The 21,802-nt window shown below is 40.9% G+C and overlaps 2 protein-coding genes across 5 annotated transcripts; one reads left to right on the plus strand and one right to left on the minus strand.

Annotated features, from left to right (window-relative positions):
- Positions 1-9,481: 9,481 nt before the first annotated feature.
- Positions 9,482-12,934, plus strand: LOC144716755 (sphingomyelin phosphodiesterase). 2 transcript variants are annotated; one of them, XM_078591996.1, is made up of 3 exons: positions 9,482-11,080; positions 11,952-12,104; positions 12,171-12,934. In XM_078591996.1, exons 1-3 carry the CDS (start codon positions 9,743-9,745, stop codon positions 12,855-12,857), a joined length of 2,178 nt encoding a protein of 725 aa, XP_078448122.1. In that variant the 5' UTR covers positions 9,482-9,742; the 3' UTR covers positions 12,858-12,934. The 2 variants fall into 2 exon arrangements, with proteins under 2 accessions (XP_078448122.1, XP_078448123.1); XM_078591997.1 differs by having other exon boundaries at positions 9,486-11,080; positions 11,967-12,104.
- On the minus strand, positions 12,832-19,559 carry ASG3 (SNF2 domain-containing protein / helicase domain-containing protein). Of its 3 annotated transcripts, none has more exons than XM_078591995.1 (16): positions 19,294-19,559; positions 18,674-18,784; positions 18,428-18,576; positions 18,124-18,258; positions 17,761-17,941; positions 17,504-17,639; positions 17,052-17,169; positions 16,649-16,738; positions 15,443-15,550; positions 15,100-15,303; positions 14,811-14,936; positions 14,129-14,727; positions 13,452-13,597; positions 13,239-13,382; positions 13,053-13,167; positions 12,832-12,971 (listed from the first exon to the last, which is right to left on the minus strand). In XM_078591995.1, exons 1-16 carry the CDS (start codon positions 19,475-19,477, stop codon positions 12,953-12,955), a joined length of 2,565 nt encoding a protein of 854 aa, XP_078448121.1. In that variant the 5' UTR covers positions 19,478-19,559; the 3' UTR covers positions 12,832-12,952. The 3 variants fall into 3 exon arrangements, with proteins under 3 accessions (XP_078448121.1, XP_078448120.1, XP_078448119.1); XM_078591994.1 differs by lacking the exon at positions 19,294-19,559 and adding an exon at positions 18,871-19,214 and having other exon boundaries at positions 18,124-18,195; positions 18,674-18,752; XM_078591993.1 differs by lacking the exon at positions 19,294-19,559 and adding an exon at positions 18,871-19,214 and having other exon boundaries at positions 18,674-18,752.
- Positions 19,560-21,802: the final 2,243 nt, after the last annotated feature.

Genomic DNA, 21,802 nt, shown 5'->3' on the forward strand with positions numbered 1-21,802 from the left:
GTGACAAGAGCAACGTGGCATTTTGTTAGACATTCAAATGCAGCATCATTTCGCGATGATTACGGCCTGTGGAAGTGCCCAAAGACGTGTCAGAACACAATCCGAGGATGGAGAAAAGGAGGAAAAAAGCATCAGCCAATAAAAAAATTACCTTTTTTAGCTGCATGGATGAGAGATAAGACGATCCAACGGACAGAATTAATTGTTAGTAAAATGACGATATCTTGAGATCTAGCTGTCCGACAAAGCTCAAATTTTGAGGGTGGGTTTGTCTTTTCACCCACTATGATCCACAAGGTCGAATTTTTAAATAGAGGTGGAGAAGAAGGCGAAAAATCATTTTTTTTAAGCTCTCCCCAAGGATTTGGCCTGGAAGGACACAATAGATGCTTTGGAAGTCGACAGATCCTGATTCATCATTGAAAGTTGTAAGTTTCTAATTTGCTTTTTGAACTTCTTCTTGAACGATTCTCAAACGCCATGGTATGGGCGAAATGTACATGCCCTTGAACTAGATTTTAAAGGTGATTAGCATTGCATTTTGATTTTGATTCAATATCTGATTGTTAATACTTAGTTCTTCATCGATTGTTATCCCATTTTGCATCTTAGATCTTTAATTTTGGGTCAAATTTCATCTCTAATCTATTTTCCCCCAAATTTGTCTATTTTCTCTCTCTAGGTTAGATCACCTATTTTCTCTCTCTAGATCTTATAATTTATTATTGGAAAATTCATTTAAACATCTAAAATACCTAAATCTAAAATTTCATTAAAAAAAAATCATCCATCTTCAAGTCCAATTTTAAAAATCCCTTTCTTGCTTATTCATTCCCAAGTTTTAATGCATAAAAATTGTTTTGATAAATCACCCTGATTTGAATATTTGAAATCCGAATTGATCTGATAAAAGAATTAATATTATCCTATCCAAGGTGTCTTGACCGAAAATACTAAGATCATTATTAATTTTTTGCTTAATTTTGATTAATTACAAAACTCAATTAAGTCCATTAAATGAAAATTTAATTCATTCTTGAACTAATTCATTTGAAATAGGATAAAATTTCTTGCATAAGTCTAAAAATCCAAACAACGACATAATTACACACCAATTTTAGGCTTATCAGGCCCAACGAAAAGGCCATGAGATGCGTGGTTCTGGCGACTCGAACGTGGCTCCGATGGAGTGTGACTCGCACATGCACAAGCGTATGGGGCAGAAAATGGTGATGGCATCTCGGTAATGCGAGTCAAGCATGACAGCATTCGACATAGACCGGTGGGTGGGAGATTCTGTTCCACGAATGTGCAACAACCCAGAACTTCTCATGGGTCGTTGACGCAAACAAGAGGGACAACACAACGCGCTGACTTGGCACTCGCAATTCGGCGACTGAGTGCCCTGGTGGAGTCCGGTAAGGCTTGGCGGCAACCTTCCACCCTTCCCCTTCTCCCTCGTCTCTTTTCTCCTCCTCTTACTCTCCTTTCCTCTCTTCTTCTCTTGGTGAGACCATGGAATGAACAAAATTCAACTCGATAATTCCAAATGGTCTACGGCACTAGGGCACCGTCGTGCCCCCGTTATAGGGGCACGATGGCCCTTACTAAGGGCAAGGGAGCCCTTAGTAAGGGCACAAGTGCCCTAATGGTTGGGGGGGGGGGGGGGGGCGTTTTATACCTAGGACCACCCTCTAACACAAAATTAAAAAATACATCTTACATGTATTCGAAGATGCAAAATGACACCAGATGCAGTGACACAAACATGAACACGACAAGAAAAATACGGAATCGACACGATGAACACAGACGCGATGAACACGATACATGAACGCAATAAAACGACGAAAGCAATATGAAATAAAAATGTGAGAAAGATACAGATGTGCTTTGACCCAGGGTATTTGAACCGGGGTGTCTTCAATGAAACCTAGGTATGCTGGCAGGGCTGGATGCGAATTGGTGGGGCTGTCGATGACGACGATGGTGGCTTTAAAGACGTCTCCGGTGGAGTGGGCTGGCACGCTCTATCATTCCCCTTCTTAGTGCTGAAGCAAAAATATTCCAATTTTTATCTAGTCCATTAGAATACTATTTTGTATTTTATTTTTCAATCAACCACATCAAATCAAACTAAATCCACCAAAATTTGGCAAGGTGTTAAATCCCATTATATTTGAGGAGTCAAGGATTTTCTGGGAACTCCAGATCAAAGAAGGGGAAGATCGAAGTATGGTGCAGAAAGAACCAAATCGATAAGAATTGGAGATGCCTCTAGAACATTATTTTTTTTGGTCAATTGAGAGATTCCTAACTCATCGCTTTTAGTTTAATGGAACAACAACTTTTATTTATTTTGTTTTAGAATGTTGATTCATCGTTTCATCGTTTCAGACTTTGTACCAGGCATCACCTTCAAATAACCTTCTTTCTTATAATTCTATTTTTTTTATTTTTGTCAGAACTGATTTCTTAAATCACATTCTTTGCTCCTAAAGTCATGTCATCACTTTTTCGCTCCGCTCCCTCTCATGGCATACTGATACTCTCGTGGTTGGTAATTGAGATTATCCAGTAAAAATTAAATTTAATCGTACTTAATAATACTTAGTTAGTGATGAGTACCGAACGTCTTCATAGGGAACGATGATTAAGGAATAATTTCTTATGATAGTGATGATCAACGAGAGAAGAGATAAAGATGAGAGTAGAGGATATGAACTATTGATATCGAGTAAAAGGATGTAAGTTATATGTTAATTTAACAATGAATAAGTGAATGTTAAGGACATGATCGAGAGTGTGAACGATGATAGCGGCTGAATGTGTAACAGTGTGATGGAGAGGATAGAGAGACGAGATAAGAGAATACAAAGGAGTAAAATGTGAGTGAGAATATGTTGAAGAACCCTAATTAAGTGAATTATGATGCCAGCAAAATAAACAACGTAAGGCTAAGACACTTACCTTAGATCCTTACGTTCTGTCAGGGATCACGGTAATTTACGAGTGCCGGTAAGTTCTCCCTCTTCTCCAATGCTTCTCCCACACACCCAAGACACCAAGAACACACTTGATGGATCTCACAACTCACTATCTTTCAACCAGCCCATTAACTCACCTATGATTGGCTGATGCCATTCATCATAGAGCGCTATGATTCGTCGCTATTTGATGAATCGAACTGCGACACGTGGCAGCGTGAATAAAAAACTTAAACTACTTTAAAAATTCATATTAAATACAGTAAGAGTCCAAAAAATACGTATAAATATATTTTTTGACTTAGAATATTCATATCTTTCCAAATTTAATGTCTAAAAATTCCAGAAAAATCATATTTCATCTGAAAAATTATATTATTTTAGAATCTATTGTTAGAAAAATCCCAAAAATGCAGAAAATTCAGAAATTCGTTCTAAAAAATAGATTTAATCATTTTACGCTTGATAACATGAAAATATGAGTTATTAAATGAAAATATTCATACAAATATTATCATATTAGAGCACTAAACATGCATGTTGTCACATATATACTAAGTTTATATTCAGTAAGATTAAAGCAGTAGGATTAATGTTGCCATTACAGAACATCTTTCTAACAACGATTTGGCATTCTGATTAAAATGATAAAATACTGTGATTCATCTCCCACAAATCTCGTAATTACATTAACTTTACAAAGACTTAGATAACTCTCCTGTGAATCAATCGATGACTACGGGGACAAACACCATACTCTACAGGCACATTCACTACATATTTTATCATTTAATCAGAAGGAAAACCATTAGTTTCATGGAAATATCATGTCAGTGGTATTGGGTTCCAAAGGCCTAGATCCGGATGAAGAAAACAAAACGACTCGAAGCGGAAGATTTTAGTGAAATCGTACAGCATTGATAAAAACACTGAATGAAGTACATGTGCACAGATTGCATCTGTGATTTCTTGAATCCTGGAGCAAGACGGATTGAGCTTCTCAAGTGTGCAGCATCTAGACATATCCACACGGTCATCGGCATGTTAGACCTCCTCCTTGTTAACAAGCCATGTTCATGCTCCGTCGTCATCGTTACGGCGTCCCAATCATATCGAAAGAGGAGATGTGTGGGGAAAAGGAGAATAAAGGGAAGCCCCTTGAAAAATTCTGGTCTAGGTGAATTATGTTCAAGGCCTTCCCCTATTTATACTGTGGGTATTTTTCATAAAAACCCCCTAACTTAAGTATATCCTTCAACATCCGAAACACTATTTGTATGTGACCCTCTAGGCCCATGTATCAGTCTAGTTAACGACTCGAGCAACCCAATAACCTTTATTATCCTTCCAACTCAATTAACTATATCATCATATAGAGTAATTAATGTCAGATCAATTTACCCAATCGATAGGTTGAGTCTCCAACACATTTGGTGCCAAGCTACACCTAGAACATATTCGTCATCATTTACCGTGTATGTGTAGTCCCTCATCCACTTGATGCTCCTAAGGTAACTTAGGGTATGGTTAACTGTCAAACCCTAATCGGTCATCCAAGTTAGTATTGATGCGTTCAGAAATCATCAGAGAGCTCTTCTCCCAATATTTCACTGCATTGGCCAAGGACTTCAACGCATAGTCTTCCTTGAGTTGTAACCTCTTATACCAAGAGTGGACGATCCCATCTTGACCACTCAATCGTCTTCGTGAACTTCTTGATGTACCCAAACTAAGACTATTTATAATCCCATGATTTGGGACACGTAGGTTAGAACTAAGACGTCTTTAGTGTCTCAGGTCTAAGGATCACTTACATAATCATGATGTGAATCAACCTGATTGACAGTTCAATATAATACCATTCAAGGATTCATACAGATCAATTCAATGAACTCTTTCCACTAAAGAGCACCCACCATCTATCCTTAGTATCTCCACACTAATGGCTACGAGAACAACCATACTCATCATATGAGTGAGACTAGATAGTGCTATTCTATACACATGCTTCGATGTCCTTCTCGTGTATCCTTTGAATAAGAATATTTATAACACATGCTTAAAGACTAGTGAATATGTTGTATTAATGAAATTGGAACGAGATATGGAATGTGTGATTGGCTTGTCGGCTGCATATATTTCCATCTAGTGGGACCATTGGCCAGGCCTTGAATTCTGAATGTCTAGGGTTTGAAGGAAACTCTTCTATAAATAAATTGGTGATTATAAAGATAAACACCATACTCTACAAATACATTCACTACATACATTATCATTTTGTCAGGAATTCCAAATCATTAATTTCATGGAAACTTCAAGACACTGGACCATTGGCCTGGCCTTTTGAATTTTGAATGTCTTGGGGTTGAAGAAAACTCTCCAATGAAGCAATTGATGGCTGTGGAGATAAACACCATACTATACAAATACATTCACTACATACGTTATCATTTTTACTCAGGAATTCCAAACCACTAATCATGGAAACTTCATGCCAGTGGGACTATAGTTCAGATCTTAAATTCTGAATGCATATGTTTTGAAGAAAACTCTCCAATGAATCAGTTGATGAGTGTGGGGTAGCCACCATACTATAGAAATAAATTCACTACATGCATTATCATTTTAGTCTAGAATTCTAAACCACTAATTTCGTGGAAACTTCATGTCAAGGGAACTATAATTCAGATCTTAAATTATGAATGTCTAGGGTTTGAAAAGTGCTCTCCTATGAATCAATTCATGACCATGGAGATAAACACCATACTCTACAAGTACATTCTCTACATATTTTATCAATTTAATCAGAATTTCAAATAATTAATTTCATGGGAACTTCATGCTGGGAGAATTGGCATGGTCTTGAATTCTGAATGTCTAAGGTTTGAAGAAACTATCCTATCAATTCATGCCCGTGGAGGAAAACGCAATACTCTACAAATACATTCACTACATATTTTATCATTTCAGTCAAAATTATAAATCATTAATTTCATGGAAACTTCATGCCGATGAGAGCATTGACAAGGTCTTGAATTCTTAATGTCTAGGGTTTGAAGAAAACTCTCCTATGAATCAGTTGATGAGTGTGGAGATAAACACCATACTCTACAAATACATTCACTACATACATTATCATTTTATTCATGAATTCTAAACTACTAATTGATGAAAATATATGTAGCCGGCAAGCCAATCACACATTCCACATCTCGTTCCATATTCATTAATAGAACATGTTCATTATAGTGCACGTGTGGTGCGTATAATGAAGTCCATGAATACATGATCGGACTTAGTGAATTATGATGAGATCGTAATGCGGAGATCACCAGTCTTTAAGCATGTGTTCTAAACATTCCTATTCGAAGGATACGCGAGAAGGACATCGAAGTATCCGAATAGAATAGCACTATCTAGCCTCACTCATATGATGAGTATGGCCGGTCCCGTAGTCATTAGTGTGGCGACACTAAGGATAGATAGTGGGTGCTCTTTAGCGGAAAGAGTTCACTGAATTGATCCGTACGAATCCTTGAATGGTATTATACCAAACTGTCAATCAGGTTGATTCACGTCACGGTTGTGTAAGTGGTCCTTAGACCTGAGACACCAAAGACGTCTTGTGGACGGACGGTTGTACTTTGGCTATGGCCAACGAGTCTCTAATCATGGGATTCTAAACGGTCTTAGTTCGGGTGCATCAAGAAGTACACAAAGGCGATTGAGTGGTCAAGATGGGATCGTCCACCCTTGGTATAAGAGGTGAAAGCTCATGGAAGACGATTCAACGAAGCCCTTGGCCAAGGCAGTGAAATATCGGAGAAGAGTTCTCCGATGATTTCCGAATGCATTAGTACTAACTCGGATGATCGATTAGGGTTTGATAGTTGACCATACCCTAAGTCGTCTAAGGAGCGTCAAGTGGATGAGGGATTATACATACACGGTAATTGATGACGAACAGGTTCCATGAGTGAGTCGATACACACTCCTTTGTATCTTCTAGGACACGAGGTGTAGCTTGGCATCCCACGTGTCAAAGTCTCAACTATTGATTGGGTTAAATCGATCCGACGTTAATTAATCTATATGGTGATATAGTTAATTAATTTGTAAGGCCAATAAAGGTTATTGGGCCGCTGGAGTCGTTAACTAGACTAATACATGGGCCTAGAGGGTCACACGCAAATGGTCTTTTGGACGTAGGAAGATATATTTAAGTTTTGGGAGTTTTTATGAAAAATACCACTTAGTATAAATAGAGGAAGGCCCTGAACGAAATTCACCCAGGCTAGAATTGTTCAGGGGCCTTTCCCCTTCTCCACTCTCTCCACACCCCTCTCCATCCTTGATGTGATCAGGATGACGTAACGACGTCGATGAAGAAAGAACGGGGCTCGTCAATGAGAAGGAGGAGATCCGACACGTCGAGGACCGCGTGGATACGTCTAGAGGCTGCACACTTGAGCAGCTCGACTCGTCTTGCTCCAGGATCAAAGAAATCACGGATGCGATCCGTGAAAAGGTACTTCGTTTAATGTTTTCGTTGATGCCGTTCGATTCGCAAAAGACTTCCGCTGTGCATCATTTTGATTTGTTCATCCAAGTCAAGGCCTCTAGAACCCAACACTAATTTCATGGAAACTTCATACCAGTGAGACTATAGTTCAGATCTTAGATTCTGAATGCCTAGGGTTTCAAGTTTTAGGGTTAGGTTATGAGCAATATCAATCCCTACCCAACAAACAAATGATAAACAAATACTATGGAACTACAAACTCATCTGTCATGACATTCGTCATGGTGGCGGATCCGTGATGGATGGACGTGATGGTGACAGATGACTTTTTTGTCCAGTGATGGTGACGATGATGGTGAAGGAATACCCATGACGGTGACGTGACGGTGACGGAGGGTCTCGGACGTATGACTTGAAGGGACGAACGTCACGGATGACCTTTGTGACGAAAATTTTTAAGCACAAAGAAAGTAGAAATTTCAAAAAATTTAAAAATCAAATATTTTCAGATCATATACTTTAAAGTACATTTTATTGTATTATTTAATTTCAGATCATTTACTTCCATCACGAGTGACGGTGACGCCGTCTGGTGACGGGACGAGGACAAGACAATGGTTGCAGTGACGCGTTACGGGATTGTGATGGATATTTTCAATTTTTCAAATAAATGCCTATAAAATCCAAGCTTACGAAAAAAGAAATGTCTATAAATTAAGGAATGGCACGTCCAGGACGTGATGTCCCAGACATGACGGGATGGACGGTGATGTGACGAAAGTTTCGTCACGTCACCAACCCATCACAGGTCTATGGATTTTGGAAAAATCCGTCACATTCGCATCAAACATCCCTCTTTGTGGTGTGCTGTCATGTCCCCATCACCGGACGGCATCACCGTCACGTGTGACAGGAAAAACAATCCTATAGGGAAATATGGAAGTGAGAGAATCAAGGGAGCATATCTCGAATTATTTTTGGGTGGTGTCTATTTGCGCGTAAATTAGTGCAGGGACTTTTATGTAAAATGCCAAGAAATTGAGTTAACCATGCCACCTGGCGAAATCTTGGCCGTCGAAAAGCTTAAATATAATGATTTTTAAGTTTTTTACCATTTTTAAAGTTTTTAAAAATTCGTCAAGGCCGTCATCCGTGACGGACATCCCGGCACGTCACCCATCCATGGCCCCCCGTCACCATCGGGTCACCATCATGACCAATTCGTCATCCGTCCCCATCACCACCACAAGCCCCTAGTTTCGTCGCCACAGCATCAGTGACGTTGCCGTCACCGTGACGTGTGACGTGACTAAGTTCCAGATTGTCTGGGACGTGGACGATGGACTGGACGAGGCGAACATCGTCCTGGCCAACATCCGGATATTTCAACATTATCTGAACTGTCCCGTCCAGGGATTCGTCCATTGAAGAAAAAAATCATCTGCATCCCGACCTTGGAACTTTCGTCCCTCTCGTCAAGAGAAAACTGTTCCGTCCCTCATCCTGGACGAAAAAATCATGTTTAAAATTTTAAATGAATCCGACGAATTCGTTTAAAAAGCAGGGACGCCATTCAACAATATCTAGGAAACTGATATAGTTATGCCACATGGCAAGATATCAACCGTCAGAATCGAATCTGATGGATTTTCCTCTATCCCTTACTGTCCACCGTCTGAGACCTCCGTTCGTCCCGGGACAAATTTCCGCCTAAACATGGTCGTTTTGTTCTTTTTGTGCGAATTTGTGCAAATTGTTCGTACTGTTCAGTTTTCCGAACAGACCAAAAACAAATTCGAACAGAACATAGCACGGACCCATGTGTGGTTCTTTTGTTCGCTTTGTGCGGATTTTATTTTAGTTTTGCGCGAATGTGTGAATTTGTGCGAATGTACGAAAAGAAAGAGAAAATCGTCTAATCCGCGTCCCTGAGCTATTGACGTGACGGATGACGGCCGCCGGTCACGTCCCGAGACTATAAATTACTCCACAGACGGCCACGCGACACGCAGTCGGCTACGTCGTCTCTGTGTGGGAAGAGCGCCTCGCGGATTTAAACTTCGCTCTGAAGAAAGCTCTTCTCTTTGCCCTAGTCGAGCCCTCTTCCCCGCGCCACCACCTCCCGCCATAGCCAGAACCTTCCCTTCCTCGCAGACGACACCCTTCTCCTTCGCCATAGCCAAAAGCTTCCCTTCTCCTTCGCCATAGCCAGAAGCTTCCCTTCTCCTTCGCCATGAACGCCCAAGAACGAGCTCAGCACCTCGCCACAACCATCCTCTCATCTTCCTCAGCAGCGCAGATCGCAGCCGCCTGCACCGCCGTCGAAGACCTCCTCCGCTGCGATCCATCGAACCAAGCCCGCCCCTTCTTCTCCCTCGCCTTCCCCGCTCTCCTCTCCCGCCTCTTCGGCTTCGAACCCTCCTCCCCTTCCTGGATCGATCACCCCGACTCCGAAGTTTCCGCCCGAGTTCTCGCCCTTCTCTCCCCTCGCGGGGTCCTCCTCTCCTCAATCTCCGCCGTCGACAAACAATCTCCCCTCAAATTCATCTTCCCCGTCGAGAGATTGCCCGATTGGATGCGATTCGTTCTCCAGACTGAGAAACGCTCCTCCTCTCTCCAAGAACTCTGCCCGTTGTTCAAATCTAGGGTTCAAGAAGACGCCGTTCATGGGTCTTTTCGGCTTCAGCTCAGCGTATTTGAATACTTCATCTTCTGGTTCGCGTACTACCCCGTCTGCAGAGGTAAGTCTGAGAATTCCGATGCGTTGACGGCGAGGAAGACGAGGAGGTTTATCTGGGCTTCTTCCTGGCCTTCTTTAGCGAGCTATGGCAGTACCAGTTCAATCAAGAAGAAGAGTTGTGGGCTTTACTTGAAGCTTTTGTATGAATATCTTCAGGCTTTTGTTCCTAATCAAGTCCAGAGCGGCGATCAGCCTTATCGCTGTTCTCTATTCCATGATTCTTCTGCTCTTCAGGCGGAGTTTCTGATTTGCGCTCTGGCGCAGTTCTGGATTGTGGATAATGATTTTTCTCCGTTGCCCAAGAGCTTGTGTTCTTCGTTGGGGGTTAATTTCCCTTTTCAGAGGTTACTTGTGGATAATCCTCCTTCTCCGGGATTGGGGGAAGTGATTAAGCTGATGATTACCTATTTGAATAGCTCTGGGCAGGCTTCTTTTCAATCAAGTTTGCCGATTTCTTCAGTGATTCAGCGGCCCCTTTACAGATTCATACTCAGATCTTTCCTCTTTTGTCCTGTTGAGACTTCCATGGATAATGCTTGCCAGGTGATTTCTCTGTGGGCTAGCTATTTGGAGCCTTGGTTGATTACTCCTGATGTGTTCTTGGAGTTTGAGGTTTGTAAGAGTGAGTTGGCTAAGGAGAAATCTCAGTCTCGAAATGTTCATGATGGGAAGGAGAAGATTATGAGATCGAGTGAGCGGTACTCCTCTTCTTGGCTATTTTATGTGACCTCCAATTATCTGTTTTACAACTCGTTGTTCGTGCATTTCCTGGGATTTGCCCACAAGATTCTCCATAACGACGCGGAGAAGGTTGTCTCCATGGTTCTGAAGGTGTGTTAGAGTTTTTTTTTCGACAGTTATCTTTTATTTTACCTCTTGATTAATCAATGATGGTTTTTAGTTGCTTATCTGATTTTTTTCTCTGCAAAAAACAGCCGTGCAACTTGCTTTATATACCCAAAATCGATTTTATGGATCTCCTTCGACAATTAATCTTTTCATTTATGTAATTTCTGGCATGAAATTCAATCTGTTCAAGGAAATCGAGTTATTTTTAGGTTCGAGGCAGTGCATTTTTTCTCAATAAAATACTTCTTCCTCCTATTTTCAAACTCTTTCAAATTTTAGATGTGTCCTAAAAATTGGAGATTAACTCCCGAGTAATGTTAATACGCTTCAAGATACTGCTCTCATTGCCAAAGCTCTGGCTAAAAGTGCAAGTAATTTATCCGTGGACGTGGTTTAAACATCGAGAGAGATGTAATCGCATAACATTTATTGCTCGGTTTAAAAGAATTACATTTTATGGGTGTCTACGACGTAAAGACTGCCTTCCATTTTATGGACCTCCTTGGTCAAAGCCATGCTATGACTCGTAAATCGCCAGCTCTGATATTGGTATTTCGAAATTTATGATTTTCCGCATACTATTCTAAACAAAATGGTGTGTGATGAATCGAGGAAATTCATTTACCTGTAGCAACTGTATTTTCCCTATTTTAATTTATTTTCTTTTTCTAATTGCAATCGGCAAAAAGGGCCTGACAATCAGTGCGTTATCAATGCTCAGCACTGACCTTTCCTTAGTTCAAAAGATAATACTTTTTTCTAGAAGTGCATACCAGTGAAATATATATTCATATATTCTTTCTTGATCAACCTGGATAAATGCTAACTTCCATATCAACAATCTTGATCATAGTTCATCACTCCTCAGGTCTTGAATATCCTCACATCATCCAAGGAGCTAATGGGCCTTCTCAAAAGCGTCGAAGCTGCATACCACTCCAGGGCAGTGGCCCATTCCGATGCAGTGCTGGCCAAGCTCGCTCCCACCCTCCGACAGCAGCTGCAGGTTAACAAATAAATCAAATAAACCTTTAAATCTACAAATTTGTTAATATATTGTTCATTTTTATAGGACTGGGAGGATGGGTTATGCGAGACTGAGGCGGACGGCTCGTTACTGCACGAGAGCTCGAACCGGGATCTGAGGCTCTTCAGCGAAGGCGAGGATGGCGCCCACTGGCTGCTCCAGCTGTTTGTCCTGCGCGCCGAGGCCGAGATTCGGCGCCGAGATGGGCCGGTCCACGACATGGACAGAATTCAGGCCAAGATGGGGACTCTGTTCAGTGGCCCGAGAAGAGTGGCCCATCATCAACCTGGGGTCCGAGTCGAGGCCCATGCAGAGCCAGGATTCTCCCCAAAGCACCCGGGTGGCCCCAAGTGGGCTGAGGTTAAATACAAGGGAGACTGGATGAGAAGGCCCATTTCAGAAGGCGAGGTGGCGTGGCTGGCGAGGCTGTTGATCAATATCTCTGCCCGTTTGAACGAATGGCTGGGTCTGGACCCCGTTGCTACCGGTGTTTGCATGACGGGCTCAAAAGTCATGGACCTGGGTGCCGCCGCCGGCCCAAGAGATATCCTATGGATGGTGCTGACTCTCGTGTCGTGCTGGTTGGGCTCGCTGGGTCAGACGCTGGCCCATTGCCTGAACAAGCGCAGGGCGAGGATTAACCTCCGGCCGCTGGCGTCCAAGAAGCTCGTCCTGGTGGTCGTCCTATCAATTGCTGTCGCCGGAATCCGAAGGCTAATAGGCCGTGTCTGAGACATGTACAGCTGGGGGAACTTGAAAAATACCTTCATAGTTGAAAGAGAGTGTTGACCATCCGGTCAACGCGTTTACACCAGGGGTCAATCCTATCACCGTCGGTAATAGTACCTGCAAAATGGGAGAGAAAAAGAACCAGGTGAAGGAAATGCATTTGACGCAGGTTGAAAGATGGGAAGATCTGGGCCGTACACGAAGATTTTGATGCTGTGGATGGCAGCGTACTTGCGAAGGAGGCGGTCCACCGCGTACCAGTCCGCGCGTTGCGGTCCGACCTGGTCGCTGATCCGTGGCATGTGAATCGACGCTGCAAGAGAAGTAAGTTCTAAACACCAGCCGATTATAATTTGGAAAAGATAGCAGGAAATTGTTGAAGACCGGAAATTTGAGCGGCAGAGAAGCAGGCTTTGGAGAGGCAGCAGTCGAGGGCAGCTATGGAGATGCCGCTTCTCGGCAGTTTGCGCCTGGGATTGTATGACTGGGCAACGGCAAGAGCAACGTAGCGCGGCTGTGGAGAAGAATCTGGGGGGATGTGGCAAATCAGCAGGACAGATCAACGGTTAGAAACCATGGTGCGGGAAGAGTGCTGACCGTTGATCTTGATGAGATGGAGATCGGACGGTTTAAGATCTCCAAATTCGAATGCTCGTTGGTAAGCCTCTGGTATAGTGTCTGACAGGGCTCCCAGTGCGTCGAACACTCCTCCGTGCCCCCAGCGTCCAGAATCATCTAATGTGCTGTAAGAATGATCATAATTTGCAAATATTAGTTGATTAAAATAGTATAAGAGGATGGACACTTGATCATCATCATCCATTTCGTTTCCATTGAGGTGCATAATCGAGATGGTTTGGGATGGTTTTAGTCTTGTCCTGCACCTCACTTTTTTGGACGTGATGGTTTCTCATCCCAGGACGAAAAAATTATCCCGTCCTTCGTCTGTGCACCTAGAAGACCCAATCCATCATCCTTGACACTTGTGGATGGTTGACTGTTCAAAGTCATCTGCCTGAGATGACTCATGTTTCTACCCACTGTCACCAATGGACAGATGCCATATATTTAACCCTAATTCCTGATCTTTTGCGATCTGATTGAAGAGCAATTCGATCTCCAATCCATTCCATCATCCGTTCCGTTCTTCATCACAGACTAAAGACCGCAAAGGACTGATGACAAAATGGTGGCGATGACAAATGTGGATGGATGAGACTGTTATTTAGTCCTAGATTAAAAAGAAACCCAGATGACAGACAAGAGGATCAAACCTGAAAATTATGGTGGGCTCCGAGGGGCAGATAAGTGAAGGCTTCGTGCAGTCACCGTACACAAACTGAACGGATCCGGAATCGGACATGGTATCGGGTCCAACGGTAGAAACGGGAGGTTCGCTAACCGATAAGGACCGGTATCCGGAAGCCTCCCATTTCGCTAGCTTCTTCTCACGTGCTTCTTTCTTGGCTTCTACACGTGCCTCTTTCTTGTTCTTTGAGAGAGTCAAAGAGTCCTGTGTGGATTTGGAAGCCTCCTTGAACTTCTCCACCCAGGATAAGTAGGATTTCTCATCGAGCCCGGGATCAAAAGTGATGGATTCTGCGTTTTGCAAAGTTTCTGTGTTTATTTCGAACTTTTGATAATCTTTTTCGTATATTTTGTGGCTACGAAGTCGGATGATCTTCTCTGTCATTGCGTTTAGTTGCTCCATGCTGGTGCTGAAAGAAGTTTCACCATCCAAATCGGTCAACCCAAAAATATGCAGTCCGAATATTAGCGATTCCAAGTCCGGAGCGGGCTGCTGGGTATTGTTCTCTTCCCCAAAAACTTCATGGCAGAGTTGCAGTTTTCTACCCGCTCTCCGCATTATAACCTGCCGTAAGAAGTCATAATTTCAGGAAAAAAGTACTTTTCTTTTTAAAGAATAACTGTTGAAGAAGTTCATCTCAGACGGACCTCCTCGATTGAGCGTTCTGTGACGAGATTGATAGCGAGAATATGGTTGATTTGACCGATGCGATGCGCACGTTGCAAAGCCTGCTTGTCTACCTGAGGATTCCAGTCTTGTTCGTAGAAGATGACCTGGCAATGTTATTTTCTCATAGATGAGTATTTAAGCTACAAATATTCGAAGGAAGAGCTTAAATATAGACGCCCCTACGGTTGCAGACATATCTTAGAGAAGATTAATCACGAGGAACAGCATTATATATGCATATATATCTTAAAAATATCAAGAACTTACGGTATCTGCAGCCACGAGGTTTAGACCAGTTCCTCCTGCTCTTGTGGAGATGAGAAAAACAAAAGCAGCATCGTGCTCGATATCCTGTTCTTCCGTAACCTTTGATTTTTGCACGCTGAAACTTCTTATCGCAGCAAATCGTTCCTCAGCTCTCACAGACCCATCAAGACGTTCGTAAGTGTACCTCCTCAGCTCCAGAAAATCCTTAAAACGTGCAGTAATTGGTCGTCAGAAACGTCTGAAATGCAGGCCCGTAGTTTTTGTTTTTTACTTCTTTTTTTACTTTTAGTTTACTTGAAAAGCCGAGTAATTCAATGTGGGAACAAAAAGGAGGATTACAAACCTGTATAACATCGAGAGTGTGGGTCATCTGTGCAAATAGCAGAACGCGATGCCCGGACGCATGAAGCTTCTGGAGTAGCATGTCTAGAACAATAAGTTTACCGCTTGCCTGGCATCGATTATGATAACTTTCATTAGTGCTTCAAACAACATCGACAAATGCAAATCTATGAATGCCCTTCTTTATTTGTGGAAGCTAACGGGCCAATGAATCAAGCAGGTGTTAGTCGTCTCAGGACTAACTCATCATCGTCATCCACACATTGCCTCATCATTGTCATCTTCACTAGCAGGTGTGACAATGAAGATGAAAATTTTGTCATTGTCATCCCAGTTGCAGCAGAATGACTATGATGTCTTCGTCACCATCATCATCTGATAGGTTTCCTGGGCCACGTCGAGGGCATTCTCGTTATGTTTCCCATTTACATTCCTTTAGATAACACAGCCCTCCTTCTGGGGAGGGCAGACTGAATGTTCGGTTCTTAAGTGATAGTTGGTTTTCCTTCCCTTCTCGTCTCTCCTATATCCACGCTCCATCTCCCTCCACGATCCCTGTCCTCGTGATCATCTCTGCTTCACCGCGTCTTCAGGCGGCTCGTCCCCCGACCGATCCCTACCCCCCCCCCTGCTCGGCCTCCTTCCCTACCCTTCCCTTTTCACCTCTCCACCCCGGGAATTCCTACCTTGCCTCGTCCTTTTCTTCCTCCGACACGAACCTAGAACAAGGTTCATATCATCATCCTCATCATAGTGGCAGGCCGATGATGAGGACGATGACTACTTGGCATCTTCTTCTAGTCATACTGACCCAGGACGAGAAGCTAGTAGTAGTGGAGACTGCAAGAAGACCATCACTGTGATGGCAGACTGGCGATGGAAAGAGGAGAAAATAACTATTGTCCTCATCATCATAATTACGGACGAGTGACGATAATCATGACTACTTTGTCGCTGTCAACGTCATCCTAGTGCGAACAAATGATGAGGTCAATGACGACTAATCATCATTAAGGATATGGCTGTATAAGGGAAAAAAGAAAGAGCAAATATCTAAAAAGAGGAAATGGATTTTGAGTAGCATTTATTTCTAGTTACCATCCCTCATAAAATCTTAAGTTAAACCATTAAAACACCAAATCATTATGTTTTTTCAAGCCTTCTCTATCTTTCTGATTCATAGAGTCAAATAAGAACAAATGTTTACCTGAACCAGATGCTCGCCTTCTTCAAATGGTTCAGGCTCAATTCCATTGAAAAGATACGGATGACTACATGCCTTACGAAGCTGCACCACCTGATCGACATTGAGAAGGAAATTATTATTGTGCCGAGGAACATAGTAATTTACGATCCTTAGGAACATAATAAAAGTCAGTAACATATGTGATTCGACATCATATATTTATGATCCTTAGGAGTTGCACATTGAATGGATATTACTATTGTGCCAACGAACCATCTTAAAGTTGAAATTCTTGTTTAAAAAAGCCATGGGAATTAGGCACGTATTGTGTCCCCTTATCCGGCATCTTCAGGATACATTAATGTAAGGCAAATTCATAGAGTAGAAATATCTCATGCAGGAGACGGAAAAATATTTTTCTTACAATATTTTGCAAGGACTGGTGGTACGAAGCGCCAGATGCAAATGCAAGAAGATTTGGGAGTTCCCTCCGAAGAATTGAAGTATATACTTTCTTTTGGAGAGGTACCAATGGAGTCATTCTGTAGGTAGAGAAAAATTTAAATCATTACCTTTCCAGTGGAAGTGCTAGATCAAATAAAATAATGCAAATCTAAATCCTTAAACGTCATCATCCGTATCTTGAGTGATGGTGACAATTTTGTCATCATCATGGTCCTGGCAGCAGACAATCAAGATGATGATTTCGTCATGGTCCCTCATCATCTGAGTTAGGTTAATAGAGGGAAAGTGACCAGAGATGATGACCAGACAAAATCGTCATTGTCATCATAAAAAAGAGAGACTATGACGATAAATCCTTCGTCATCATCATTGTCATCGTAGCAATGAAGAATGACGGAGAACACTACTTACACAGTAACTTCTGTTAAAGGCGGCAGTGTCAGAACTCCTGTGTCGATGAGCATGGACTTTGTTCTGCGAAGCATGAACGCTCTAAGTATGTACTTTAAAACTTTCACCTGCTGCTTGCCATCAGACTCGTTCAGATCTGCCAAAAGAATAAAAAAAATTTAAGTCAACTTTTCAGGAATTACATGTCTAAATCTACGTATTAATAAGGTTGAGTAGAGCTTTAAAAAGAAATATATGAAGGTTTTTCGCAGGGATACTTTTTGAGGAAGTTCCGACATCTTTAAATGTCGAAGCAAACTGCTCTAGAGTCCCAAAGATTGAAGGCATACAAAAATGCAACAAGGCCCACAGCTCAGACAGATTATTCTGTATGGGAGTCCCCGTCATTAGTAAGCGCCTCGGAATTATATACTCATTCTCCAGTATATTATAAAGAACCTATCAAAAAAGAAATGTAAGGGGTATAATCAAATCGAGCATTTCAAGGGTAACCAAAAAGGCCAAAATCTAAAATTCTGATCTCAATAAAGTAATTTATGGAAAATCCAATCATCTAAAATTACAGTTTCTTTTTCAAAAAAAAAACTACAATTTCAGAATCGGTGTTAAAAAGTCCATACGCTTGAAGGATTCTTCAGTCGTTGAGCTTCATCAATGACACAGAACTTCCAGGGAACTTGAGAAAGAAAGTGCTGGTCCATAATCGCAATGTCATAGGTTGTCAAAAGCACATCGAAGGGAAAATCTCTGACGTCCTTCAGATATTGCTTAAAAAAGGTGAGGCTGAGTCTCAATCCAAATAATAAATGAGGAAAAAGGTTAAACTCGTGATTTTTATCTAAAATTCAAACTGCTACAGATCCACTTCAATAGCAAAACCTAATCTGATTGTTTTCTTATAAATATTCAAAGATATGAGCTAACCTCTGAAGCAGAGAAGTGTTTTAAAAAAGTGGCTCTCATGGCGCGACGAGATAATTTGTCACCTGTGTATCTGAGAACTTTTAAACTAGGGCAAAACTTGGAAAATTCATGCATCCAGCCATCTGTAACGCTCAGGGGGCATAGTATAACTGCATATGTAAGCCAATAATTAAAAAATATCATACATCTGCATGTTTTTTATATCAGGAAAACCAAGGATCATGGAAAAAAATTTAAAGCACCCACAGAAAGGTCCATCAGACAGCTGATGAATCTTCAGATAATTCAAGAACGAGATGGCCTGCAACGTTTTCCCCAATCCCATCTGCAAAACATCATCCCACCTCAGTGAAACAACTTTGAAAGCGTGGACAAGGTAATCATGTTTTTTCCAGAGGAAAATACTAATTTTTTCATCATATTAGCATCGAATTGGCAGTGACCCGGTTAAAGACGGAGAAAAAATGAGGGATCTTCCAGTAATCAAAGAAGGAAGAATATGCCCTTTGTCTCTGCATTTTCACGTCGAGAATTCTTTGCAGGTGAAGAGATGTCAAAGGTCTTATCAATCCCTAAAAAAACCTACATCTATAAATAAAATCTGGGTCATAAAAAATACACAAGAAAATCACTTTCAATTGTTGATTTATCGCCTGAGGTGGCTAAGAACAGATGGTTCCTTATCTTATAGATCTTTCAGTATTCAAAAAATAAAAAAAATGCCGAAAAAATGATGGACTTTCCCCGACGAAATGAAACATTCGATTTCCCATCCCACCTCGTCACCTGCGAACACCGAAAATCCACGAATCAACGTCGAGAACAAGCGGCAAAGATATCCAACGGAGCTAATCCACAAAATCTACCGAGTATGACGTTAACCCCAGTCTTGTACCGCCGCACCAGCCAAGAAACGCCTTCCACCTGGTAAGATTTCAGCGGCGCGGTGACCCCGAATTCGCCAGGATCCAGAAGAACGTCGCGATGCTGACCGCGATTTCCTGAAAGAACAAATCCTGCCGCCACCAAGAGCCGATCCTTGTACTCCATATCCGCCCAGGAACGAACTCGGAGAGATCTGCGATGAGCGATTGATTGTGACGAAATTTGGAGAACTTCACTCCTCGGCAGGTATTCGTCCCGCCTAGAACTTCACTTTTTTAAATCAAACCTGGCACGTGCGACTAATTCCCGGGAATAATTAAAATATAATATAATTATAATTAAAGATTTAGGTATGGGACTTCAATAAAGTTGCAATATTGGAACTGCCACCTTTTTTAATCAAACCTCACGTGCGACTACTTCCCCGGAAAATTAAGTTATAATAATATATAATTAAAGATTTAGATAAGTGGTTTCATTAAAAGTTACACTTGCCCTCGATGGTAAAAATATTATATTAAAAAATATTTAGAACCGTCAATTGGGCCTCAAAATAATGTTTCTTTTTTTTTAATGGGAGTAATGGTGAGAGGACTTTTTTTAGTTACGTTCTAAGTAGAATGTACATGTTAAATTAAATAATGTAGAATTTGTGTGTTGATCCTCTGCCTTGGTACCCACCAGCCTCAAAGAAACTCCATGACAGGCGGCAAATGCCCCCAAATAATGTCTTCCCTGGGTGATGGCGAGCTAAGATGTAGTCCCAGAAAATGCGAATAAGAGAAAATTGAAACTAATTATTAAAAAATTATAAAATTAAAAAATAGATAAATTAAGTAAGTAAAAGACAAATAACTAATTAGTAAACACAACTTTATGGAGTACTTATACAGATAAATAAGAAATAAAAATGCTGGAAACATTTATCTGTTTATTTTCATTTCAGCCCTAGAGCCAAACGTTTAAGTCACATGATTGTCAGACAAAGGCCGCTCCATTTAAACTCTGGATTGAGATGTTATTCAAGAATTAAAATTTTATATTATGTTTTAACTTTAAATATTTAAATAGATCAATGTAGTTTAATATTTTATCCCTAATAAATAACTAACCCAAAATTCACTTATAATAAAAAATTCTTCATGGTGAGTCATGGTTGTTCCATCCATGTTTACGTGGTTTTCTAGTAGAATACACAAGACAAATAATGACTAATGGGATGGAGTGGCCACAACATTTCCAAATAACTCTATAAATATCAGATAAATTATTTTTAAATAGACTAATATTTTATGCTTATTTTTTATTAAAGAATAGATTAATTAATTTAATTTAGTTGAATCTAACTGTTAGAAAAATATATAAAAGTTAAAAATTAGATTAAACAATTGAAAAGTATACAAATATCTATTTCTAGATCAATCCTTACTCACTATGCATAGTAAATAAAAAATGTACTGGATTTTTTCATTGAATTAGAACCTTAAAACTTTTTAATACTTGTCATATGAGTCTATATTTTTATTTTATTCTCACATTTTTTATGCAAAAATGTATTGAAGGTGAAATTCATTGGAAATATATGGGGTCAGCAAGCCAATCACACATTCCACATCTAGTTTAGTATTCATTAATACAATACAACCAATATAATGCACTTGCGATGCTTATAATGAAGTCCATTAATACCTGAATGGCAATTTGAGTAATGGTGATGCCATCATACAGAGAACCACAGTATGTAAACATGTATTCTAAATATACATATTCAAAGGATACTCAAGTAGGACATTAAAATATATGGATAATATCATTATCTAGGTTATGGAGAAGAATCACATGTACCACTTGAGTTCTAAACATATTGATTTGTGGTATCACATGATCTAGGATTTGCTGAATTTTGGAAACATTGCTCATCAAAAGGCACACAAAGATGATACTAATGCATACATGTTGACAAAGGTGGTTCTAATTTACAAGTTCTATCAGTGCTTGGATACCCCTCTATCATTGTTTATACTTTTTATGAAGATGGAGACTCAACGAGATGATGGAGGGACATATTCTTTTCCTGGGGGATATGCCCAGGTAAAGATTGTCAAAATGTGTTAAACCCCATAACCCAGTCCAGACCATCTGCCTCGTTTGGAAAGTGACAAAGTATTTCCGTTGTGGTAGAGCCTATGTTTTTGGATGGGGGTGCCCCTAAGACTCTTCATTTTTGAGTCTATCTAAAAACCCACCTCTCCTTGTCTTTCACCCCATAATATTAGAGATTTCTTTGAAGGTTTTTCGTAAAACAATGAGTCTCTTCCTCTCTTCTCTCCCCCGTGGAGCCAAGGAGTTGAACAAGCAACATCTCTGACATTCTCCTCGCATTTATTCTTTGACAATCCTCATTATCTTCTGAATTCATTCCAGTCCCAATACACTTTCCCGAGTGTTCTATCGCAATAATTCAGGACGCCGCATCATCAAATGTAACCA

This window comes from Wolffia australiana, chromosome 2, assembly GCF_029677425.1.
Source record: "Wolffia australiana isolate 7733 chromosome 2, ASM2967742v1".
NCBI lineage: Eukaryota > Viridiplantae > Streptophyta > Magnoliopsida > Alismatales > Araceae > Wolffia > Wolffia australiana.